At 39.0% G+C, this 27098-nt stretch overlaps 1 protein-coding gene across 4 annotated transcripts in view; it reads left to right on the top strand.

The window, feature by feature from the left end:
• Nucleotides 1-27098, top strand: part of SYTL5 (synaptotagmin like 5) — an 87295-nt gene that overhangs the window by 23483 nt on the left and 36714 nt on the right. For all 4 annotated transcript variants that reach the window (XM_021286553.2, XM_021286555.2, XM_021286554.2 and 1 more), the window contains exons 2-3: nt 7856-8362; nt 18089-18304. In XM_021286553.2, coding sequence (XP_021142228.2) covers nt 8244-8362; nt 18089-18304 — 335 coding nt within the window. In that variant the 5' untranslated portion in view covers nt 7856-8243. The remainder of the gene's footprint in view (nt 1-7855; nt 8363-18088; nt 18305-27098) is intronic.

Here is a 27098-nt window from a genome sequence, read left to right as displayed (position 1 = left end):
TCCCATGCATCTTGGTATCAAATATAATCATGTCATAACATAATATGTATCAATCTAACTTCTTCTAAACTCACTGTGGTTCATAGTTGTAGGGGTGTACTGTAAGAAATGTGAATGGTTAGAAAGAAGGGTTAGGAAACTTGCCATCATTGTATTTAGTTTATATTTCTAAAAGAACTCAATATCAAGAAGTGATTTCTCTCTCCCACAGGTGATGCCTATTTTAATGTGGGGAAAGGCTGTTAGAAATTCTCTACAAGTAAACAGTTGATAAACTGTCTTCAACTCGTTAAATTTAATAACTGTGAGTCTTAGCTATATTTATAATTTGTCCAGCTATAAAAAAAATGCCTGTAAGATGCATATTAGAACTTGTTTTGCAACTGTGTGTAAATCTGCTCTAAACCTTGGTTCACCCCTTTAAATTTAATCACAGAAAGTATAGAGACGCAGGGAATAACTTAAACATATTAAGGGAAGTTCAGTGCTGAATGAATACTGCCTTCATATACGCTGTGACTAAGCAGTAAAATTGAGATGACTCAAGCCTTAAGTAATATTTTCGTGAATGACTTAACATTGCACAGATGTTTTTTGTTTAACAATAGCAAAACTATTTTTCCTTCCTTCTTTGATTCAGATCTGTTTGGTTTGTTTAATTTTGCAAGCAGATGCACTGAATTTTATTTCCATTCTTGCCATGGGAAGTATCTTTTCTTCTGGTTAGATGCTCAGCCAGGTAAGTGAACCACGTTTACTCAATGATGAGCAAAACAAAAGAAAAAGGTTGCCACTCTGTTGTGTCATTCTTTCCACTCCTTGCTTGTAAGTACACTAGTGCAATATAGAGAAGATTATTAAATATTTGTTTATTCCAAAGCATCACCTATGGGGTTAAATTCTCATTTAATTGTTTTGTAGGATGTCTGGGGAGCGTGGGCTTGTGTTCACAAGTGAACGCTGTCTGGTGTACTCTCTACTTCTGGTCTGTTCTGCACTTGCTCCTCTCCCTTTCTCCCAGCATAGCACACTCAAAAAGTAGCACAAGGTTGTTGGGGCAGCAACAAAGCATCGTGCTCCATAGGGAGCTTTTACTGGCGTTCCCGGTTGCATGCAGTATGTGACCTGACTGTTTGAAGAGCTGGATAAGCCTGAAGTTCTACAGCAAGGCAACAGAAAACATAATTTCTATTTAAAAAAAAATATGCTTTTTCATGTTACTTGAAAATTTGCATGAGGGCTGTAAAACAAGTAGAGGGAGACCCGTAGTAGGAGAATGGTGTGATGAATGCTGAGGCTGGCGGCACTGAGCTTTGTCTTAGCCTCTTATTAAGAAGTCAGGCATATTAGTTTACTTCCTTCTTACAGAGTAAAGTGGAATAGTTTGTAGACTTAATGAGCTTTAACACAATTTTGGTTTTGAAATGTTATTACACCAGTGCTAGAAACTAGATGTAGCTCAAAGGCATTGACTGTGGTTAGAGAGAGATCTGCAGTCCTGTAGGTATTTGACAGCTTTGCCAAAACATCACCAGCAACCTGGAATTGTGCCTGACCGAAAAAATTAACTGCTTCTAAATAATTTTTTTTTGTTTAGTGAATCTGAGTTTCTTACTACTATGAAGTCAAACATACTACATGACTCACAGAGGATTAGACACAAAAAATTAGAGTTTCAGCCTTTATCTCAGTAATATGTAACTTTTCAGTTCATAATCTTCCAGCTCTTATATCTAAAGATCTTTGAAGTTTGTTTTTTAGGCAAATAATCTGTTGGTTTACTACTTGATTTGTTATACTGGCTAGAGCTCTCAGCCAGTCTAATCCAAGTGCCATTAAGCAAAATCACTTTCAACAAATTCAGGTTGGTTTTATTTTCTTGCCACTTCAGTTTCTTGAGTCGCTTTTCCTTAGCTTGTAAATGTATTGATATTGTGTAACAAGTGTTTCCTGCTGGCACTTAGTTTGCTTGCGTGGGTGTGTGCACTTTGCAAACACATCATTGAGAAGTGAAGCTGGTTTTTCTTGCTCCTGTGTATGGCATTCTGCAAGTGGTATGCTTTAGTTAAACCAGGAAGAGAGATGAGTTGGCCGTTACACTTTAAACATGGTAAACTTCATATTTTTAAGGATTCTTTATATGACAGGAACCTTTGTCTGTCTGTCTGCAATTTTATTAGGTGTGATGGTGCCAGTCCTTCCCTCCCTTCTCCAATCATAGGCTTGTACATACAGCTGTGGGCCTCAGAAAAGATAAATGACAACATGGAGCATCTTTCGGTGGCTACCTAGTGATGCTATCTTGGTTTTGAATTTCCTTTCGGACTCCTACATGAGTGAACTTGGGACACATAACACTGGTGTGTTTTAAGCGCTGCATTTATGAAACATGTCTCTTTTAATTTGAGTGCCAAAGCTGGGTGCACTGGATCCAGATTCAGCCTGTTAAATTTGTGAATATGAATGCAAATGAATACATAGTGCCAGGGCTGAGCTGGAAGGTGGGAACTGTGGCCTCCTGATGCATGTGCCAGAGGCAGCAGTGCTATCGGTCCTGCTCCTGCTGAGTTTAAACGCTGCTCTTATGCCTTATGCAGCTTTGGTTTGGGCAGTGGTTGGTGCCTTTTTGAGAAACAACAAATCTCAGCTTCTCACGTGGTAAAAGTCAGTTACAGTCCACACCACCATGCTGCATTTGGCCACTGTTGGTAAGAGTATCTTTACCAGTATGAAAATACTGTTTGTGCCTGTCCCAGATGCACCTGTGTTAGTAAAGATGTGTAGTGCAAACAGCATTGCTCTGTAGGCAAAGATTTTCCTACCAGCAGTAGCTGAAGGCGCTGGCACTCCAGGAACTTGAGGTGATGCTGCGGTTCCTATAGCACAGTAGTGCACATGAAAAACGCTGCCTCTGTTGCTGAGTCACTAAATCGTTCCACATATTGGCTTCTGGCTAAGTAAACATAATGGCTTGGCAGTGGGAGTAATTTCTTGCATCAAGCAATTTGATAATAGCGCCATTGAAGAAAAGTGGGTAATTCCTCTGTCTTCCTTTCAGCTCTGTCTCCTGGGGGCAGGATGACTCCTCTCCTTCCTGAAGAGATGGGGGAGAGATGATGGGAAAGTGTTCTGGAGCGCAGCTGAAGCTGTTGATTTGCTGGGTTCAGGAGGACACATGTGGCAATGACAGTAGTCATTCCTCCTCCTTAACTAGTTCCTTTGGAAGTCCAATGTTAGATCTGTTTTAAGAAATAAGTGCTGTCAACAGACTGAATGTAAATTAGTACTAACCCCATCCTATTAGGGGGCTTTGCATTTTTCTTTGTGTCCTAATCTGCATTTTAATGTTCTCCAAATGCTGTTTTGTGAAATCCTCACTCAGTTTAGGGTGAAAACAACTAAATTTCCTAACCAGCCACAGGGCTGCTTAATAAAACATCAAAAGGCTGTTAAAAGGATCATTGTCACTTTCTAAAAGCTGGCTGTCTTCTTTTGTTTTTAAACCCTAAACTGGTTCATAATTCAACTTTTGTCAGCTGATTTATCCTGGACTATGTAGAGAGAGAGCAGAGAGTAGTGCAGGAACGGAGAAGCACAGATTTTCCTATTAAATCTTAATGTGAAGCCTGGTCTCTAATCATCTGTTCTCTAAAGCAGGGAAGTCTTAAGTGGTAGTCTGTTAAAAACAGTATCTCGTTACTTATTAGTTTCCTTTTACATAGAGCAAATGTTCCAGTGTGTTTTGCTATCACTGTTCCTTTTGTTTAACAGCTATGTGTACAACAGAAATGCCCACCACTTAGCACAAAAGTTATGGGAGCTAAACCAGATGGTCTCCTACTGTGCGGGTGGGGGATGTTTGGGTTCCTCTTGTACCAGCACATGGCAGAACGAAGGCAGTATTGTCAGAGTTTCAACACAGAATTTGGCTAATCAGGCAGGAGTGAAGTAGGATGCAGGGACATGGAATTTTTCACTAAATCTGCTTCATGTAGGGTAAAGATACCCATGTTATCTTTAGTCCTAAAAGACAGTCTTGCAAGAGTAATCTTATCTAAGAACTGGGGAAACCTGGCTTAAGCAAAGTTAACTGCTGCTAGTACTTCAGCTGCATTGGGGCAGAGAATATCACCTAGGCAGAGGTCACAAGTGCAATGTATTAGGGAGGAATACTGTCTGAAGAAATACAATCTTCTCTTGAGATATTTGCTGAAGCTTCAGCAACTAGGCAGTGTCTAGTTAGTAAATCTACTATTTTTCAGTAGAGTAGCAATTTTATAGCACAGAAGAAAATCTAGAAGGTGAGGAGTGTCTGAATCTCAATTAGCTGGTTGGTACACGTATGTTGGATAGCTGGCGAATAGAAAAACTGTCCTATTTCAGCATCAGATATGTTCCTGCAGCCCTGAACACAAAAGCTGTATTGCCAACGGGCTCAGTGTTGTACTGGAAACTGGGTTCCTCCATCAAAGCAGAATGGGAAATTAGAGTATGCTGGTTTTTAAGACTCTCATTGGTGGCTTTTGCGTCTGGCTAATACTGAGCGTGAGATCATTAAACAGGCTGCCATGCCAGCTCTTCAGGATAATATTTTTGCTAACTCATAAGATATTTTTTTTTTTTAACCTACATAGAGTTGGTTGAACACATAACCAGGTAAAATTGTATTTTCTTACAATTGCCAGATCCCACAGTTAAAACCCACAATATTTTTATCATAAATGGGACTGAAGGACCTATTCTCAGAGACGTTCAGTAAAAAAGAGAAAGCAAGCAAAAAAAACCATTGTGAATAAAATAAAACTTCAGCTGATTATAGTCTTTCTATAAATAAGTTGTTTTACTACAAGCATCTTTCATTTAATATGTGTAACATTCATGTAATTTGGGTCTGTCTGGTTGGTAAACATCATAATACTCTGCTTTATTCTCTATATTAAAAGCTCTAATGTAGCTTGTGTTGTCTTTACAAAGAAGATTTTAATAATTTCTATTCAAGGTTCATATAGTTCACCTAAAAGGTCAGCTGTCAGCATGAGATACCAGAATTTTGTTGACTAGACCACTGTCCAGCGAGTCGGCTCTGGTGTTTTTAAACCAGTCTCATCTGGCATAGAAAGAAATGGTAACTCAGACATCAGTTGCAATGTCAGGTCGTGCCTGTGGGAAGTAAGAATAATTCTTCCATTTTCTCCTTCGTTAACCTCTTCTTGTGTGCTTCCACTCTCTGTGCCTTCAAACCTCTTACTGCCACCTCTGGTGCTGGCCCCTAAAGCCAAACTCTTTCCCACCTATTCCTGAGCACAGGCAGGGGTTGCTGTGACTGCCTGTTGGTCTGTGGCTCAGAAGGATCCCCAGTCATGTGGGATTTAGATCCTACCTGCTTTCTACCTGCAAGTGTTGCCTCTGCTGCCAATGGTGCATGTTCTGTGGTTTAGAATTTCCTCACTGGTGAAAGCTATAAGAAACTTAATGGGATGATCTTTCAGCTGGTTTACATCTGGCACAGGAGAGGTGTAGCACTCTCTTAAATTTCAAGTCCGTTGAATATGACATTTTGTGATCTCATTATCCTTAATTAATGCTCAGTTGTGCTCAGGAGTCTGCATACTTGACCTGATGCTCCTGATGGCAAGTGAAATAATTGGATTCCCAATTATGGTATGTCACCTTAGTAAATTTGAATTTCATATGTGCCTCCCTGTATTGAGAGAAAAATCTTCTGGGACATTCAAGGGTGGGTGATATGTTTAGCCAAACAGAATTTTTGTGAATTTCACATGTCTGATAGGAGTAATAACCTCTTTAGAGTTAAAAGAAAAAAGCTCAGAAAATATGGCCAGATGTCAAGTTAATCTTTTGAAGTGTTTTTTTCTCTTCCCAGAATTGTCAATACTAGAATACGTCTTACAAGGTAGAGTGCTCTTGTTAGCTTGCTTGTTGTACCACTGCACTGTTTTTCTGCAAGAATCCTAGTTAACTGTAGTGCATCATGGAGACAGTGATGGTGCTCTCAGAGACATTTTCTTTTCAACATTTTTGTTGTCCTAAATTTATAATTGTGTTGCTGGTTCTTTCCCCTTAACCTCTTGGTTTTCCATTTTTCCATAAAACTTTGCTTTTTTTCTCAGTTAAAAATAATAACTGCCTGTTAGAGTAATGTTGTGTGTCATCTATGCTACCGCTGCAAGGAAAACTTCTGAACAGCTTGGCTCTGAGAGTTTTATGCCAATGCCCCATTCTCCCTTGCCCACTGATGTTAGGATCCAGGTGGGATTAAAGTAGTTTTCACCAGGCATTTTGTGAGGCAGTTCAGGAAAGAAGCAAGCTTTCTTGATAGTAACAAAGTATGATTCACATGTTGGATTTCTTCCTTTTGCTTACAATTAACTTGGCTTTATGGTATTAATAAAAACAACATTTTCAATAATTTAAGAGTAAACAAAATGGTCCAGTGTTTTTGTCTTTTGTTTTTCCTACTAAAATAAATGCAGAAAATCAAACTAATTTTTTTCCGTGTGTGTTTTTATTATTTGGCTTTTATATGTTTAAGATAAATATCTAATCAGAAGTACTAGTCTGTGGTTTGTTTCTCAATTTTCAGTCATAGCATGCTGATAATTGGTAACCCTGACTTCTGTTTCTGCCTTGCATTGGCTTGTTGTATACCTTCAGTTTGTATATGACCTTACTTTCTTACCTGATGTGACACTGATAGTTGAATCTGTATTTGCAGAAACAGTAAGATATATATTACTGTTTTATTTGGGGGTGGGGGAAGAAAAAAATAGATATAAATACTTATATGCCAGTTGTGTATACTTTATTCCTTTTTATTAATTTGAAAGTTTTAAAGATTAGTTGAAACAGGTTACAAAATATCAGAAAAAAATCCCATGCTTATGTAAGACTTATATGAGAAAAAATCACCACTGATCTTAAATTGTGACATTTGTATCCTTTACTGATATTCAGATAACTGGGGGAATGGCATATTTCAAAACCTGTATTTTGAAGTAGTTGGTGAAAAGCAACACAAGAATTTCATTTGATGCCATTTGCAACAGTATTTGCTTCTTCAGGGTTTGTTAGGAAGAGAAACAGAAGGGTATCTTGCCTTATACCCATAGTTGTCTTGGACTTTGAACAATACTCCTTCAATTCTCTCTGCTGTTTATCTTTGTCAAATATTTCCAAACTGTTGAAAGCCAGGGAACCAAAAAAAAAAGAGCACCCAACACACTGAAATTTGTCTTACTTCTATGTGGCTACATTTTAATAAGTCACTGTAAGTTCTTGCTGTCTTTATTGGAGGGGAATGAGCATGTCTAGAACAGTCATCCTTAATTAAATGTCTGCAGTCAGTAGATAAATCCCTCCTTGAAATTTCCTATTTATCTAAATTGACTGTGAAGTGAGTGTAATTGATGACTTGCTGAGATGCAGGTGTATACCTGTTTTGAGGTGAGTCTTACATTTACTGCTGTCCTCTGAAGCGCTTCCAATTGTTAATTTGTAGTTTTCCCTTAAAGTAATCTCAGGGAAATGAGTTGAATCATTCCTCCTCTCCTGCCCCCACGCTTATTACTGTTAGGCTGGAAGTATTACATAGTGAACATAGTCATTTAAATGTATTGCAGTAGGAGGAAAATTGCAGAGCCCTCATGGGAGCATAATAATAAAACACTAGTGAGTAAATAAACAACAACATAGAAGACATGATGTATAAGTAGCCCCTGATAGTCCGCATGGCGTTTTTTGGTGGCTTTCCAACCATTACTAGATTAAGCCTTTCTCAAATCAGACTACAATGGCAATGTCAAAATCACTTACACTTCTTTGTTTTGACTTTCAGATACTTTGAAATGAATATACCCAGCTATTTTGTGGCTCCAAACAACAATTATGCCAGGAAGCTGATTCTGCAGCTGCTTGTGAATGCAGTCTGGAGGCCTGCAGTGTGCCGGTGAGCGTCGTCCAGGACACGGGTATTCGCTAACCAGGGAAATGACTGGCTTTCTTGAGGAAGAAACCAAGAAGAAACCTTTATTTCTTGTGTAGTTAGAAGGAAAAGCAATACAATCTTGACACTTGGTTAACTTAAAGGAGCATTTTTCAACATACCTCTTGACTGTGTGGACCTTGCTTCTCTGACACAAATGTGCCTTTGGATTTGTGCAAATAAATCATTGGAAGAATTGATTGGGCAAAGCAGTCATTGAAACAGTGGCTATTGAAGAATCATGACGAAGCACTTGGAGATCATCAATTTGTCATTTTTGTTGGAACATGAAAGGGAAACAATATTGGGAGTACTGAAGAGAGACGAGTATCTGAAAAAAGTTGACGATAAAAGGATAAGGTAACCCTTTTCATTATTGTTTTAAAAAATACAGTCCATAGCATAGTTATTTTTGTGGTAGCCAGTGAAGATTTTCTGGGTGCCTCAGAAGAAGGATGGGTGTTGGTAGGTGGCACAGTTAATTATGAGTCAAAGTAAAGTGTATTAAAAAGATAATTGCTTGCTAGTGTGGCCCTCTGTAAACAGAAGATTGTGTCTATTGCTTCAAGGCAAAAAAAAAAAAAAAAGAGTAAGAAAGATAACAAGTACAAAAATACACAGCCATAGTTTTTAAATTTCAGAGTCTGAAGACTTTGCCTGGTTTGGCTGAATTTTCCCCCTAGGAATGGAAGGCTTTAATAAGGCTCTCAAACTTTCTTCCTCTGAGAGGAGCTGTATGCTTTGTGCCTTCAGAGCTGACTGTGGGAGAGGAACTTTGGAAGGTGTTACAGGGAGAGAAAATAGGTATCTGCCTGTGTACAGAAGCCCATAAAATATGGGACAAATGTGAGATAGCGACCTTTTTCTCTCTACGGTACTTACAGAATAGGGAGAAGGAGGGACACTTCACTATTCGAGAGGCTTAGATTTACTAATAAATAAATAAAATTGAAACTCTTGGGTATGGATCTCGAAAGACACTGATGGAAGACGTAAAGCCTCAGGGTATTAATAGAGTCCACGTATTGTTTTCTGAGGGGGAAAAAAAAAAAAGTAAAAATCAAAGTTCAGAGAACAATGTGTGGAGGCAGGCTGAGAGTCAGCTCTTTTAGGTGACTCAAATTCAGTTAGTTCAGTGAAGTATTGATTCTGCAAAGGTTCATATGCTTTTCCAGTACGCTGTTGCTGCTTCCTCTCGCTTCTCCCCACTGCCCTTTTAAACTTTTATATAGAGCTGGTTCTGAGGAACAGGTTTAGTGTGGATGTACACAGCACTAGGTGTTGGCAAGGCTGCTGAGTATAATGGATGACAAAGAGAAGATTTCCAGCCTTTGCTGGTTTCTGTCTGCATATTCCAAGGCCAGGCTGCATTGTTCTTCCCTTTGTTTTGCTAAAAAGCTTTTCAGACATTGTGCACTGCGGAGATGTACATTCAGCACTTGCTGGGGCTTCTTTTGTGTATAAAGTGATTATTTGGAAATCCATGCAGAGTTAGCCACCGGTTTTGGAAGTCTTTCTACCTTGAGAGAACCGAGTCTAAGCGCAATGCCCCTATTGGGGCCCATTTAACTGGGAAATGTAGTGGCTCATCTAAATGGAGTGGGCTAAAACTGATTGCTGCTTCTGCTGCACGGCTGTAAGGAAAGGTGTTTCTTTATGGGAGTGTGGGCAAATTAGTAATTTCATCTCCTTCATGATTTGTCAGATGAAGGAGAAAACAGAACACAAGAAAACAGATGGAGCACTGTTTGTCCCAGGAATTGTGCTCTATTTTGTAGTAGTATAAGCATTTCAGAGTATTTCAGTTTTCTAAGGTGTTGGCCTTGGAAATGTGTGACGTGCCAGTAGTCAGTGATCAAAGGCATCAGTATGAAGTGCAACACTGTATCAGACCAGCAGTTTCCCAAACCCCCAGAAAGCTTTCACTGCTGTCATTTCCCAGTTTGAAGTGGAAAGCTGAAACTCCTGAGGGTTTGATTTGGTTTGTTGTTGGTTTTTTTTTGGTGGTGGTTGTTGTTGTTGTTTAAAATGATGTCTTAAACCCCCTAATGTTCTGCCTTTTTTTTTGGCAGCACTGGCAGTCACTCTGCCAAACCTACTGAGTGTGAGAAACCAAAGCACCTCTGGGGTAGACGGTTTAGTAAAGCGACAGGTGGCATTGGCACAAATGGAAAGTGCATCGTAAGAAAAGGCTGAAAATGAAGTTAATCTGAAATATAATGCTAAGTAGGATAAGTATGATGCAGTGTGGTGCTTATGCATACTTCTAACACCTGTATATGAACCAATTGGTTCCAGAATCAGAGTGTATTTGAAGAGTTGTCACTAGACCATACTATGCCTGATAATGGTGGAATGTAGTCTAGAAAAGACTTCCAAGATATACAAACTATGAAGAACTGGGCGGGTAACTTCTTCCTAGGAGGCTTCGTAACTTTTCTTTCTGAATACAGCTTGGCAAGGATATCTTTAATTATGGTTTATAAGTATAACTCAGAAGAACATTTCTTGTCATTGGAATTCCATTTGGTGCAATCTGTTATATAATTTATTGAGAGACTTTGCAGAAGAACAAATCCATTTGTATTTATTTTCAAGGCACTTTTCATTCTGGCAAGATGCTTGCTTGTACATTGTACTGAAGAGCTTTTATTAGTCTGTTCCACTCTTTCTGGATTTATCTTGATAATTGTTTTTTCTGTTCCTATTAGTCTTTCAAAAGCCATTGTAACTTGAAAACGTCTTCCTATTCCACGTGAAAGAAATAGTTAAGTGCAGGAGGCTGTCCTAATAATGAAATTGTTAAGAGTTATTTTCACTATCACTGTTGATACTTGTGTTCTGGAGTGCAGGTGGCTGTTTTTATATTTTTATTTGATGTACAAATATTTCACATACAAGCAAGAGAAACACAGAAGGTAGCAAGTACTTTTTCTGTGGTCTAGTTTTGACAATACAAATAAGCAACCTGCTTAACAAATATTACGGTTTATGTGCTTAACTTTAAGTGCATCTCTTGTGTGACTTGAAATTGCCTTTGACTATTGATTTAAAGCTGTTAGTAGATTACTTGTGTAAATAACCTACAGTGTTCTAAATGTTGCTCTATGATGCTTTTGGTGTCGGTTGAATTACCATCATGATTGTGTTCAAATGTGAAGATCATTTGGGTGAAATCCTTAAACAGTGTAGAGCTAAAAAATAGTAAACTTGACCATTCTGATGGTGACAAAGTAGTTTGGTGAAGGGGTGTTTTGTGGTGGTGCTTTGTTTTGTTTTGTTTGTTTGTTTTAACATGTGAGTTGCTGAGAGAAACTTGCATCCAGATAATCATAGAATCAGTCAAGACATTCTGAACTGAATGTTTTGAACTGAAACACGTATATTTTTCCTACTTCCCCATCCTTGTACTATTTTTAAATAATTTTGTTCTTTTGGGAACCTTTCTGTGCAAACCCATGTCACGTTTAACATGTGGTGCCATAAGTCATTAAACTAATGCCTAATCAAAACAACAATTTGCTGAAAGGGGGATGTACGATGTACCAGGTGTGTTTCATCTGATTGTTGTTGGTTTATTTATGTTCTGACAGCAGCCCCAGCACACCTTCTCCAGCTGTGGTGTTACAAAGAACTGGGTCTGGTGGTCATAGCATTTTGCATTTGGAGCTAGCTCTTCATCTCAATATTATTATGCTACCACAGGGCAAACTTGCTTGGCATGCTGCTAATGTACATTGCTTTCTTACCTTGACTGCTTTCCTAGACAGCATTTAAAAGACTAAGTTTTTTCTCATTCTTTATGAAGTAAAGCTGTGAATACTTGTTTTTAGCTGTGAATACATGCTTTTTGAAGAGGAGTTGCCAGTGTAATAATTACTGAACTGGGAAAACAAAGAAGGATCATGCTGGTTTCTTCCAAGGATAAGGCTTTATTGGGTTATTACTTGAATCATTCCCTCAGCATTTAGGTTACCAGAAGTTGTGTAAGTATTGCACCAGCCCCAGATCTGTGTTGAAAAGGAAAGTCAGCATTCCTGTCTTTTCAGTTAACTAAAATGGCCTTTCCTTATCAGTCTGAAGAGATCCACAGAAGCAATTTAGGGTATTAACTTCATTACAATATAGGATAAACTGTTAGTGTGGATACCACCATGTGGTAACTACAGGCAAATACTTTAGGAAAAAAAATAAGTGTGAGTAATGTGAATGGGAATTGACTATCTGCTGAGTATACATTTGACTTGTTTATAAGCACAAAATTATTGCTAGATAGCATAGCGTATAGTACATGGTCTGTTTTGGCAAAGCTGCATATAAATATTTGAAGGAAAAGGTCCTTATATTAAAGCATATTGCTCATCCATACATGTATGGGAAGTTAGGAGGTGGCTTGTCTTGCAGCTATCCCATTTGTCAAATGAATTTAACACATTGTTATTCTATGAACCAGAGACTTTTCTATCAAACGTAGTTACTATACTGTTGTCAGTAGTCTAAGATTAGAGGTACCTGTTTTGCTTTCCAGTGTTCTTTGAGAATGAAGATCCTCTGCTGGTGAAAGAATTTTCGATGATTAATTTTCATATTCTGGGTGCTATTTATTTTATCAACGACTACTAAGAAACAGACAAGAAATTTGCAGTTTTTTTTAATCTTAGTTTTTAGTTGAGAGGATGAAGGAGTTACTCAGAAAAAGGTTCAGCTATGGAAGTTTGTCATCATTATAGTATCCAATATAATTTCAGTTCCCATACCTCCTTCTGTTCACTGGACTCCATTCTGCTGTTCATTACACCAGTTTTCTTTTGCAAATTCTTTCTTTGCCTTTTTCTGTTTCCTTTCATTGTCACCAGTATACCTCCATACTCTGATGTTCTTAAGACATTTTTTATCATACAGATCTGCTACATAGGCAAAATGTGAAAATCTGTGCTTATAAAATAAGAGCCTAAAAAAATAATTCAGGTACTCAAATAGCTAGATTTTACAATGCAATAGCCCATCTTTTTGTGAATTGTCAACATTATTTACTGTTACTTTCCACTTAGTGTGTCAGACAGTGAAGGGAATCTGGTTGAATTTGAAGGAGGTACTGGGAATCAGTTTGGGGAGGGATTTTCCTTTCTCCCTCAGCCTCCAGAAGTGTGTTGATACCATTTCTTGCACAGAAAAAGAAATGTATTTAAGTTAGAGCTGCACAGCTTGAGAAGGAGGATGTGGGAACTCATCTGTGCAGGAAACAACCTTCTCAAAAACAGGTGCAATACTGGAGCAATCTCACACATTTAAACTATCCTGCTGAAGTCTTTAATTATAGTTGGTTGAGGGCAGATTTTTTTCTACGGTAATTTGTTATGATTCTTTGAAGTCTGGAACTTTAGAATGGCAAAATGAAGTTAGAAATACCTGGATTCTGCTGCTTTTACATCCTCTTTTAATATGAAAAAAGTTTTTTGAAATGGGGAGAAGGAAGATGCAGGAGACATTTGAAAGTTAAACCAAGGAATCGTGTATTTGGCAGGTTAAAAAAAACAAAAAAAAAGAGAAAGAAGATGAGGTAGAAAAATTTTTCGAAATAAAAAGGAGTTTTCTAAAATCCTGCTGGGGAGAAAAACAACACACCCCCAAAAACAAACAAAAAAAAACCCCAAAAAAAACAAAACCCCCAAACAAACCCAAAACAACACAAAACCACAAACAAGACATGACAACAACAAAACCCACAACCAACACACACAACAAAAACAAAACACAAAATACAACACAGTTTGGTATTTTTTAAAAAAAGTTATCTGGATCAAAGCAAGTGGATTGTGCTTACAGAGTTAGAAGAAATGGTGGTATTCATTTAACTAAATGGTTTGAGCAGTGACTGTCTTGCCTCCTTCAGCAGTACAACTATTCTACTTTTCTGTATTTGGGGAATAAACGTTCTCTTGGGTAGAGCACACTATTAAGAAAAAATTGATCTGTAAGGCCTCTCATGGCTTTGTCATCTTTTCAGGATTATAAAGGTTTGGGAATATTCCATCTCTGGAGGATGCATTTGTGAGGGAATGTGTCCCTTTGACCATGTAATGACTTTCAGCGTCAGTGGGCAAGAGTCAGACTCTTTTAGGACCTGTTTTGTGCCTCTTGCAGGCGGTAGGCAACAGTGTGGAGATCTGCAATTGCTTGCTGCTCTTGGTTTGGGTTTTGTAGGAACACAGTCCTAACTGCCTGCATTTTTTCCTCATCTTCACATTTACTTGTTATAGGGACTTAATCTAGGATCTGAGTCATTCATCAGATTTACTGTAGGCTAAGTCTTCTTAATATTTTATAATGTGTGAGTCTTTTAGGCCTTATTTGGAAAAGCTTAGATTAAGTCATTCAGTGTCACCTGCAATACTAGTTACAACACAACTTTTCTGCAATGCACTTAATGTATTTTTTCAGACACTAGAGGGACTTTAATATAAATTCACATTTAGAAGAATGGTTGAATACTCTGCTATCCTTGGGCAGTAACAAATTTATCTTTAATAGCTATCTTCTATCAAACAGCTGTTGTAATACATGGTTTAAAAACTTTAGTGTGTAATAACATTATTTTTCTCCAACAGCTCATTAAATTGCCCTCTGCTGAGTTTATTTTCTCTGTCATATTACTAGGAGTGGATCGATGCAGATTAATTCTTGTTTAATATTTGAGATTAAAAATATCTAACTGCATGGTTAATTAGATTCCTTTAAAATTAAGGAGAGCTCAAATGTTAGAATGGGAAAGGAAATTGGATGTTTATAATACAGCTGGTTCCTGTATTGTGGGGAACAGGAGTAGAAGTAAGCAGTCCAGCTGCATGCTGCATTAACTATCCCTTTTCAGTATTGTGGGACTAGTGCAGCTAGGCTGTGGTTGTTTAGAGGCTGTTATAGTGGATTTTTCAGATGATTCACCCGTATACTCCTGCTCTTCCTGGACCTTGAACCATTTCATTCTTTGTTTTCTTAAGATGTGAATGTTTCTGTTACAGTCAGTCAGTAGTTCAATTCAATGAATAGTATAGCAAACTGAAATTTTCCCTACAGCAGCGTTCCCCGTTGCAGCTCTGAGGACTGTTCATTGGGGTAGACCCAAAGCAGAGACAAGTGGATGACTTCAGCAAGGTCCAGGAAGACAAAAAGTAGATAAAAGCACCAATTATTGGCCAGATTAAGAGTTCCTGGTGAAGGAGTACACTCAGCTGTGACACTGGGGGCTTTGGGGGTGAACCTGGAAAGAGATGCAATACATCTCAGTGTGTGAAATCATGATCCAATCTTAACAAATTTCCCTGAGATCATCTGGTACTCAGGGTGGCTGTACTAAAATAAAAGGGCTATGTGTCACAGTACTTTGACAAATATACACTGCGGAGAGGAGAGACAGTGAATCATCAAGGATTTTGTGAACGTTGCTTAATATTTAGTGAAATGCAACCAAAACCTCAGTGGTAATTAGATGTCTTCACAAGCACTGAAAGGTGTATTTGTTATTGAAGAGAATAGATGTGTTATCTGTTTTTAAATGGTGTGGTGAGAGTATTCTAGTAGCAGGAGTTTTTCGTGTTGTGTTCTCTGTCCCCCTCCAACCGTGCCCCCCCCCCCCCCATCATTGTTTTAAGTCCAGAAGAGGCACATAAATTGACTTTTGCTGTTTGAAGGCAGGGTTGTTTAGGAGGTAGATCCAAGGAGGGGGTGGCAAAAGTGGCGATCATTTACCTTCCCTGCGCAGGAGGGCAATATTGCAGTGCAGTTGGCAGTTGCTGTAGTGCAGGTCAACCATCTGCATTTGGAACCGGCTGACTGACAGAAGCAGCAAATGGACATGGACCTGTAAATAAGTGTATCTCTGCAGGAGACAGGGGGATGTAAGATGCAATTGATAAACTGCAAGAACAGTTAGCAAAGTACCAAGAACACTTCTGAAGGCTATGGCATGAAAAAGGCTATTTGGATTAAATGTGGGAGAAGGGTCCAAAGCAGAATGAAGAAATCACTTTTGGTTTGAGGCCAGCAGAGGAAAAGGCTTGACAGGATTTGTAGTTGCTGCCTGGAGGGATTGGGTATGCCCTTTTTCAAAAGCTTTCAGAGGCTGAGCATCCACAGGCCAGGTTGCTGCAGAGCCGTTGTTTGGGGGATCCCAGTGGGAAGCAAAATGCGAGCCAGCCTTTTAGCAAGGCAGTGTTTCCACAAGTAACCTAATTCTGTCAGAGCTTAGTCCCTGATGGCCTAAGCAATCTTCCTGGCCTCCTTCACTGGGCTGCAACCTGTAATCTGTTATCGGTTTATTCTTTCCAAAGTCTTTTTCTTCCTCACACCTTTTTATTGATCTTTAGGTGGAGCCAGTAGCCAGGTTTTTTAAATCCCCCTTGAAACACTTATGTGTATGCAGAGATTGTGATTTCAGTGAGGTGGAGAGTCTGGAGGCTCCTGACTAATGGCAGTGCTTGAACAAGAGAACATAGGGAAAGGTGAGGTATGAGGACACAGCAACACCCAGGCATTTAAAACTGAAAGAACTCAGCAGCTGCTGAGCTGAGGCCCTGGGAAGGAGGTATTCTGGGGGAATGAAGTGCAGGAAGGGTTTGAAAGGATGGAAGAGCTTAAGATAGAAGAGATTTTGATGGGGCAGGAAGCTAGAAAAGTTCCTGGAGAGAGCAGGGAACCTGTAGGTTGTTTATTGAGAAGGTTGAGATGGATGAGAGGATAAGAGGAGCCAGGGGGCTGAGTGGATGGAGCTTCAGCTGTGAAGCATTAAGAGGACATAATGATTTTGACCACATATAGGACTACATTAGCAGTTGAGGCTGTTATCCCCTCTATTCAGCAATTGTGTGACCACATCTGGAATACAGTTTCCAGCTTGGGGCTCCCCGTAACAGAAGGGGCATTGACATTCCGAAGCATGTTCAATGGAGGGCCATCAAGATGACTACAGGGCTGGAGCACATGACATAGAAGGAGAGGTGGAGAGAATGGGGTTTGCTTAGAAAATAAAGCAAAAGTGAGACATGATTGCTGTCTTCACATCCTTAGTGTGATGGTATAGAAAAAATTGATCCAGACTCCTTTCAGAGATACACAATGAAAGGAGAAGAGACAATGGGAACAAGTTAGCTTCTGGAACAAGCTCCCAGAGGTAGAACAAGTTCCCATTGTAGACTCTTTACTTGGAGTTACTCTGTTACTGAAGATTCAGTTGGACAAAGCCTTGATCAATCCAGTCTGATTGGCACTGCTTTGGCTGTGAGTTTAGACTTGGTGACCTCCAATACTCTCTTCCAACCTAGATGGTTCTGTGGGTCGGGGTGGGAGAGATAAGAGCAAGAGGCTGTGGTGTGAGAGGGAAAGCTCTGGAGTTGAGGTCAGGACTCAAGGTACCAGGAGCTATTAGTGAGAGGTTTGGGTTATGATGTGGTCCTGCTTGGGTCCTCAGTTTTGGAAGATGGGCAAGATGCTTCTCCTGTCATCCTTCCTGATTCTCTTAAATTTTGTTGGTTTGTTTGTTTTTTGTTACTTCTCACTTATTATTTTCTTATTAAGGAATCAATTCAGGCAGCATTGAAATGGCATCATTCAGGTTTTTTTTTTTAGGCTTCAAATAGCCAGTGCAGAATGGCAAATGCATTCCTAGCTAACTCTACACTGGCATAGTATTGAATGCACTCTAATGACAGTAAAGATTTTATTCTTTTCCTTCTGTGGATTCGCAGGGTGGTCTCAGTTTCGAGCTGCTGTCAACCTAGGCTCAGCATGACTTGAATTATCAATGAGGGACAAGCAAAGATGGTTTACCAATTGTCTAGAACTGCTCAGCTGTCTGCAGTTACTTGTACTGATCTACCACAAGATTTTCCTCTTGACTGTGTGTCTGAGAGGTGGAAGATAGACTTATTCTTCTTTGTCATATGTGTGTCAAAAAATACAGTGAAAATATATAAAAAATGTACTGTACTTATTTGTGTCCTGTAGTATTTAGCACTAAATTTTACTCTGTTAAAAAGCTATTGCAGGTCATTGAGTTGTATCTCCAAATTAAAATATTTTATTTTCTTCCAGGAAATTGAAAAATGAGCTTCTGGAAGTGAGAAGGAAAGGTGGAAGCCGTCACTGTCAACAGGACAACAGCAGGATCTGTGTTCGCTGTCAGAAAAGCCTGGGCTTAATCTTTGACAGAGGAGACCTGTGCCAAACCTGCAAACTTCGAGTTTGCAATAAGTGTCGTGTTGTGGGAAGCGATGGGCAGTGGAAGTGCTCAGTGTGTGCCAAGATTGCGTAAGTTGTGCAGCTTTGATAAATACATTTAGAGATTACCGCTGAATAAGTAACGATGTGCTGGTGTTATCGTTTTACATCCCCTTAGCACAAAAGCATATTCATAGCAAGTACACAAGGGAGGAGGCAAAGAAACCTGCATCACAGGTAGTAAGCTGTTGGTGGGAAGTACTCTGAAAATGACAGAACATCAGTTACAAGCCAGTGATAGTCTGTTCACATTATGAAGACATAAATGTAAGAATCAAGTAATTCAAAATTTTAAAAAAACAGACTTCAGAAGAAGTGAGGTCTGTATGTTCTGACTGACGCAGTAGGTGAATTTGTAAGGAAAGAGATGTGAAAATTGTGAGTCCAAGCATGTCAGTTCATGTTTCTATCCTTGCTTTTTTCTGTGTTTATAGCAACTGAACATATCTGCATGAAGAAAGAGGGTTATATTTATAATGTCTCTATTAGTGAGCATTCTGAAGTAAATTGTGCTATGGTTGGAGGGAAAACAAAAGGGATTAGATTAATCTTCACATTTCTTGCTGTTGGAATATTGAGTGTGGGGAATAGAGGAGGGTAGCAAATCATGGTGCCGAAAAGCAGAGGATTGGTATTCTAACACAATATATCCAGTGAATAAACAAAAAGATGTTCAAAGATATTTACTTTATATATACTTGGAAGAATAATTCACTTGACTGGTATGGCGATATGGGATTTTGTAGCTTGACTCAGATAAGCGTGAAGAAATGTATTGAGCAATAAAAGACATGACAAAATAATCATGTTAATGGGGGAAAGAATCAGAGTACTTTCAGAGGGTTGGTTTTGTTTTTTTATTTTTTACAGACCATCAAACTAATGAGATCAGGAAGATAAGATTTTTTGTAAATCATACAGAGAGTGAACCCAAATTGCTAGTTACATCAGACTTGGGCTGCCTAGACAGTGAAAAATTAATCCAGCAGGACATGGAGTTTTAGGGTTTGTGTCTTCTAACTTCAGCTTTAGAAGTTCAACATCTGTTTTAAGCTTGATGCTTTAACCTTCTCTGCAGCCACTGGAGCACATCCACAGGACAATGTCTCACCTTTTCTTGAGATGAAACATGTTCAAGTGCTTGACTTTGTAAAATGCTTTTAAATTGGCAGGTACCTGTCTGAGCTCCTTGTAGGATGCTTCAGCCAGTCCTTACACAAACTCGGTGCCATGCCTTTCAGAAATGATGGGGTGCAGATGAGGTGACAGACTGGAGAATGACAAATACAATACTACTCTTCAAAAATGAAGAAAGAACAAATAAGGTGAAAAAAAAGGTCGTAGGTAGGCGCTGGGTAGAGACTCGAACTCTTGTGGGTTACTCTGAGCAGTATTTATTGTAGAAGATTCACAGGAACAGCAGCGTTGGGTCACCTCCTCAGAGAGTGACAATCATACAGCAGTATAACTAGTCATTATATAGGGTTCTAACAGGTATTATGCAACTAAGCAAAATCTATCACTGTCTATCACTGTCGATATCTATCACTGTCGATATCCTCAGGTTCCTTCCGTTCCAGTGGTCTGCAGGTTCCACTTCTTCTTTCTTGGCAAGTACAGAATGACAGGTCATCGGGTCGCAGGGCTAGCTTCTTTTGAAGTTCCACCTGTCTCATTTGTTATCCATAGTTCACCAGTCTAGCATAGAAATCAGCAACCCTAAGAATAGCATTTATCAATGTCTTAACTAAAGGTACAAAGCAAGCATAAGGTAACCACGCTCGTGGTTCTGGGTAAGGACTGTACAGGGGACAAGCTGAGACTTTCAGCCTTAGCAGCACAGCTTATAACACTGATATAGGCCTAAAATCCTAATTTCCTATTTTCCTACAACATAAGGGATTTGTTGGCCCTGTCAGGTCACCTTTAATTTCTCTAAAAATACTGAAACAAATGATTGCTCTGCTGTTTGAAAGCTGAGAGATGACAGGACAATGAATAACACCTGGCTCAAGAACAAATAATGTCAAAACCAATATAATTTCCTCCTTTGATGGGGTGACAGACCTTGTGAATATAGGAGGATCTGTTAATGTCTTATAACTTGACTCAAGTGAACCTTTTGATACTTTCTCTTGTGCCGTTCTAATAAGCTGATAAACAAGTGGAGCTGTGCCATGGAATAAGTTCTGTCAGTGTAATTGCAGACCTGCCTGAAAAGTAGTTATGGACATTTCACTGTCAAAAAAACAAACAAAAAAAGCAATAGTATAGGTATAGAACATAGTATTTCCTGGCTATAATATTTCCTGTTAATTATTTTAGTTAAGGACTTTGACAATGCAGCAGATGAGTTTGCCAGTTACACCTGCAGATGACACAAAACTGAGAAGTGCTGATGGACAGGATTAGGATTCAAAGTGATGCTTACAACTTAGAGAAGAGGTTCAAAGAAAAAACAAGTGATGGGTCCCTGTGGGCACATGCAAGTACTACAACTAGGCAGAAACACAGCTGCAGAAACACAGAATGAGGAAGGATAAAAGCAGTTTATGCAGCTGTTCCTTAGGAAAGGATCTGGATGTTGTACTGAATTAAAAGCTGAATATGAATCAACAGTATTTTCCACTGTAGAAAAGTCCAGCATTGCACAAGAATGTACAAGCAGAATTATGGCCTGTAAAATACATGACACAATCCTGTTGTGTGTATAGTACTCTGCCCAGTTCTGTGTAGCACACTTCATGTTGACCAACTGTTGAAAGTTCAGCCGAAAATAAGCATAGCAGGCCTAGCACACAGTATGTTCGGAGTAATGGAAGGAGCCAGAAGTGTTTGGCCTAGGCAAGAGAAAACAGAAAATAAGTGTGTTTTAAATCTACAAAAGGCATCTGCATTAAGGAGGCATGCATGCTGTTCTAGAAACGCTGGATAAGAAAAGTTATCTGATACTTACATTGCAGTGAAAGGATTCCATTTAGGTAGTATGAACATTGATATGACTTGGAGAGTTTGCAGACTCTTGTTTTAAAAACAGAGTGGATAACTGTCTCTCAGGAATGATGGCATCAGTAAAGATGGTCCTGTTTTGAGGCTGGAAGATGGATTCAAAACTTCTCAAGACTTACGCCACCCCAGGTTCTTGTGATTGTGCTGCAATTCTGTATGCCAAACAGTGGTCCCAGCAATCATCTTGAAAATGGGTTCTGTTTGAAGCCTATCTCCAAGTTATTACAAACAATGGTGTAATTTGTTTGCAAGGTGCTAAACTTTGCAAGTGCTAAAGCTTTTTCCATGTTAGGTATCTTTATTAAATTGAAATTTCTGTCCTTTCTTTTTGCTCTTATGCAGTGGTGTTTTTGCAAGACTATAGTGACAGTTAATGATCTTTAAAATGCTTTTTTACACTGCTAGGGGTACACAGCGAGATCATCTTCTGTGTGGGCAGTATAGAGATGAACACTTGAGAAAGGCATTTCAGCTAAATCATTGTGAGTAGTTTAAATTATTTCAGTTCTGCTTTCCTCTGTCTCACTTAAATAAGAAATGCAGGAAAAAATAGCATTTCTAGGCTTTTTAAATTGCATTTGAAGGAGGAGCTGATTAAGTTGATGTGAACAGGGCCTGTGGCAAGATTAAAAGGGAGATGGCAAGGAGAAGAAAATGGAAATCCAGTGTTAAGAGCCAGTTATGCTGTATAAGTAGCAAACAAAAGGCAGAAAGAGGGGAAAAAATCTTTTAGATGTGTAGTATTGATCTGCGTACAGTGTTTGTGTATGTCAAATCGGATTGTTTCACCATGCTAGTGGCTTTGCAAAAGAAGCATTAGGAATTTTTTTTTTCCCTTGTCCTTTTGTTTTAGCAAGCTCAATGAATGAGACTAGGTTAATGTTGATATCTGTATAGACGCTAGCACCTGCTGTGCTATTACAGTATTGGAGCTAGGTTATACTGTTGTTATAATGTATATGTATGTTGTTATACACACTGTCAGACCCTTAAAAGGCAGGGAGAAGGATTCATGGCCTTTGTGAACTGTTTCCAGTTTTGGTACTATACTAGTTCTTGGCTGTTCTACCAAAACTGTCCTCAAGAATGTCTGTTAAGTGAAGCTTAAGATGATGGTAATAGTAGTAACCTGTGCGAGTCCTGCTATACAATCATCAGCTATACCTGCAGGAATATGTTCTGAAGCAAGTTTTTCAGAACTTTTGGGAAGCATACTGCATTGCGTGAGGTGTTAATGAAGAAGGTCTGATACTGGGTGATGTGTTCATTCAAAGAGAGGTTGACAACTACTACCGAAATCACTGCAGAAATCCCTTGAATTACACAGGTAATCCAAAATGGTTGCTGAAACAAAGAGGGTCTGTGGAAATAAAAGGAAAAGTATGTAATATCAGTCAGCTTCTGCCTGTTGCTTCATTTAATACATTTTGACCTTCCCTCAGAAGAGCATCTTGAGTCTTGCCAATCCACTCACTGATAGCAAAAGAGATTGGGGTATATGTAGTACAGCAAAAGGAGGTTCCATCACATAGCCTGGGATCAAATGTTGTCTTTGCTTTGCTTTAACATTTATGGTGGGTTTATGTCCAGCCTCCAAAAGAAAAAAAGTTGGTGGGAAACTGCAAATATGTTTACTAGGAAGCATAAGAATATTTCTAAGAATATGGTAAAACATACTATTATTTTCTAAACCAATTTTAAAAATGTTACATAGTAGCATTATGGTAGTTGTAGGAGTGAGATAATACCAGTTTGTTTAATAACACAATATAAATGTTCATCTGTCAACTATAATATCTTCATCTGGTAAAAAGTGAATCTGACTTCACTCCTCCAAAATAATCTTTAAAGCATTATATCTGGCATTTCTCTGGAGTCAGGCTTGCCTGAAAATCAGATTATGGTGAAGGGGAAGCTCATTACTACACATTAATTACATTCTAAAACACTTTCAAAAAGAGATTTAGTGAATTTGAGAAAAGACATTTCAATGTGAATAGTGGGAGATGTTCATCAGTATTTTTAAGTATAATGAACTGAGGATTACATATAAATTGTATTACAATTTACAGTTACTGAAAAAGGATGTTCCCCTTAAATGTCTATAAAGAGAATATTACTGTGGTGTTCTTGTTCCCCACCGTCCCGTTAGAATACAGAGTTGCAAGATAAAGGATTTGAATGTCAGGGAGGGTTAGAGCTAAGTCTTCTGCCACATTCCTAGATCTGCAGTTCCTAAGGGCAGAGAATAAGAGAGTCTTTATGTGATTGTATGTTTAATGATCACGTTGTAGTATCTAATGAGGTAAATTGAGCCTGCATGTAGTGATGCACTTGATGGAAGAGGAAGCTTTCTGCTTCATTCCCTGCATACAAGGAACTGAGGTCATCAGGAGCTTTTAAAACTAGGTACTAAAACAAACTTTCCATTGAGGTCACTTTTTTCCCTGCATCTTCTTAAAATGTGGTGACTTTTTGTTTGAAATTTGGCATCTAAAATGAATAATAGCTTAAGGGAAATCAAATTCTTTAAGCAGTCTGCTGACAAGCTGATTTTGTGTCTTGATATTGCCTTTGTTTCTCATTATGAATGTGTCTAGATATCTGCAAACAATGCCTTTGTTTTTATTTACTTCTTATTCAGTGAGATGAAATGCCTAGGTGGTCCAAGTAATTACAGCAGAACAAAGCAGTAATGGGAAATCTATCTTTATCTTTGAAATAATTATGTTCTCTTAATGTGTCATGAAAATTCATCAGAATCTTAGTACCATTTATTCCCATTAGGAGCCTAAAATTAGAGGCATTTCAAATATTTTAGTATGCAAATGTTTTTCACATTTCTTATAATTTCTTTTTATTTTAGTAACTTCTAAGCAGATTTGTCTTCTTTTCATAGCGTCAAAAAATTCTGTTTAATAGCTTCATGGCTTATTAAAAATTACTCTGGGTGGGATTAACTCATGTTATAGAAAATACTCAGTAGAACTGAATACATGCAAATATGAGTTTGTATATTTTGGTACGTTCCTGTATAGGCTGCATTTCAGCCAGCCTTTTGTCTTGCCAGTTTTCCAAATTTTACTCCCAAGGAGGAAGTAAAATAACTTGAGGAACAGGAGAGGGAAAGGAAGTTAGACTAAATCTCTCTCCCTTACTGTAGATGTGAGTCAGGCTGGATGATCAAAAGGATAGTGAAACTATTTTACCAGTGTGGGCTTTTTTTCCCAAAAGAAATTATTAAGAGTAACAACTGGCACTTTCCATCTTAAATGGAATTTTTGTAATTAGGCTTTTAACCACAAAGTGTCATGCAACAATGAGAGTGGAAAACAACAAGCAGAGTTTTTGGCAGGGATAGGCCACAGGTTATGTTCCATTTTTAAACTGAGAAGCACGTTAGCAAAGCTAATCCATTTAGTAGGAGATCACAGAGGAAGAAACAGCGTGAAACTGTAGTGTACTCCCTCTCACATAATGATGGTGATAGGTGGATCAGTAATTAATGTCTAAGGACCAGCAGATACCTGAAGTATTTGGTATTAAACCTAGCTACTTGAAAATGATTTTTCATTAAATTTTTCCTGGACATTTTGAGTACAGGAAAGAGCAATCATGCAAAAATTGCTGCCATCACAATTTATAACACTGGTTTTTCTTCTTTCTAAAGCTACTGACTTAGCATTTGTTGTACACCTTGAAAGGCTAGTCTAAACACTATTTTGGCAGAACACATACATATTTTTTTATTTGTATGCCATGTGCTAACTGAGAAAGGAAAGTAAAGAAAATGCATGCACATGCTGTGATTTACAGTCAGTATTGACCTTGGACTTATTCTAAAACAACAAAAACCAAACCTGCAAGCACTGATTTGATGTATTGTTGAGTAAACGCCTTGTTTCTTTTCTAACTGAAACAATTATTTAGATGGGAAGGGTTCATATAAGTCCTGTGTCAGAAATAGAAGGAAAATGCACTATCGCAGTAGGAAAGACAGGCTTCCTTTGTCATAATTATAAATGCATGAAAATAACATTATTGTAAGATTGTTTAGGTCTCGCTCTTCAATTTTTGATTCAGAATGTCAAATTCAATTATGAAATTCAAACTTCAAGTCAGAAGTCATTTAATCTGAATTCATTTCTGTTTATGTGTAGAACAAAAATTGCTCTAACAGGTACTCCTGGCACGTACAAATGGTTAAGATAACGTGAACTCTAGTCTTTCTCTGAGTTGTTCAGTATATGTGAAAAATGCAACCAGTATTAGTGCAGTAGAAATTCAGAGCTGCAAGGCTTAGGATATTTCCCCTTATTTCATTAGAAAGTGGTATTTTTGTAGAGATGTTCTGTTGGGTAAGGACATTTTTGCAAGAGTGCTGCCAGCTGAAGTCAGGATCCCAAGACTGACAGTAACATTGGTGACTATGAGGACAAAGGTCTGAAGTGAAGGTTGAGGCTTCTAAGATATGTTCCATGCAGCACTCACAACGGCTGGTTGTTGATGCCTGTTGCTTTTTCCCCTTCACAGGAGTGGGTAGAGAGGTGAAGCACTTGACTAAAATAAGGCAATAATTCCTATATTTGCTGTTTCTTTTGCCTCAATTGAAGGAGCTGTCCATGTTTTATTTCAGACCTGGCTCTCTTGGTGAATTCAGAGCAGCATGGATGTGGGTGTCCTCAAAGTAGCCCTGCAAAGGAGTTGGCACCTCAATTTAAAATGTGGGTCTTATTACCCCTTAATAAGATCAGCTAGATTAAGAAGAAAGACAAAGTTTACCTTCATTTGGTGAATTGGCACATGGTTCAGCTCCATTGGTGCAGCAGCTGTCACACTCCCTTGCCCGCTTGGGCCTGCAAAAGGGATAGTTCACACCCTCCTCTTTCCTTGTGGGTTTGGATTGTGTTTGCCAGAGTGTGCAGTGATGACTTTGGACTGCCTTGGCTGAGCAAAAGGACACCAGCTGCGTAATTGGGGGCTATTTAATTGTGGCAGGTTACAGGCCACAGAGAGAGGTTACTAAGAGAAGCAGATTGCCTATTTATACTTTGCCAGAAGATACAGGGATCAACTGTTGTCACCCAAACAGATTAACTTATGTCCTTCCTGAACAGCTTTGTGACTGCGAGGAAGATGAGTATGGGGTCGATAGTTACAAGGGGATGGCAAGAAGAAAAGAAAGTCCTTCTCCAAAATACTCCTGCCTTGTTCTCTGGCCTGGCACCAGCCTGTCCTCTCCTGCAGGGTGCTTCACTCCCAGAGCTAGGAGTAGGTCACGTTGTTCAGAATGGTATGGGATGGAGTGGGGACAGAGAGAGGGAGTCATGGTGAGCTCTAAGGGTCTGGGTGACCTGAACCGCAATGGATTGGAAGAGGAGTGGAAGGCTCTCTCCCAGGCATGGATGCTGGGGCAGGACCTCCTCTCCCCACCAACAGCACTCTCATTGATCCTTCCTTGCACAGCCCAGAAGCTCTCCATCCTCTTCCTTCCCAGCCTCCCCCTACAGCTGCCCCAGCTGTCCTTCCCTTGGCTGCAGATCCTTTGATCTCTCCACGACCCTCCTTGAGCCCTTGGTCCTGCTGCTGCAAGATTGAATCTCCACATTAGATTGTATGACTAATACATGGTAAAACAAGCAGACACTCCTGTCTTGGACACAGTTCCCCTCAGGCTGAAGTGCCCTGGGTGATTGTGATACAGGAGGCACCAGAGAGGTTTGTTTTCTCTCATCACTGTTTAAATGTAGGGGGTGGCTTTCCAGGGACCGTGTGGTAGAGGGGCTGCCTCTCCATGAACCACCACAGCCAAGGG

This window comes from Columba livia, chromosome 1 (assembly GCF_036013475.1).
Source record: "Columba livia isolate bColLiv1 breed racing homer chromosome 1, bColLiv1.pat.W.v2, whole genome shotgun sequence".
NCBI lineage: Eukaryota > Metazoa > Chordata > Aves > Columbiformes > Columbidae > Columba > Columba livia.
The sequence above is the reverse complement of the archived record's forward strand: the minus strand, read 5'-3'. Positions and strand labels throughout refer to the sequence as shown.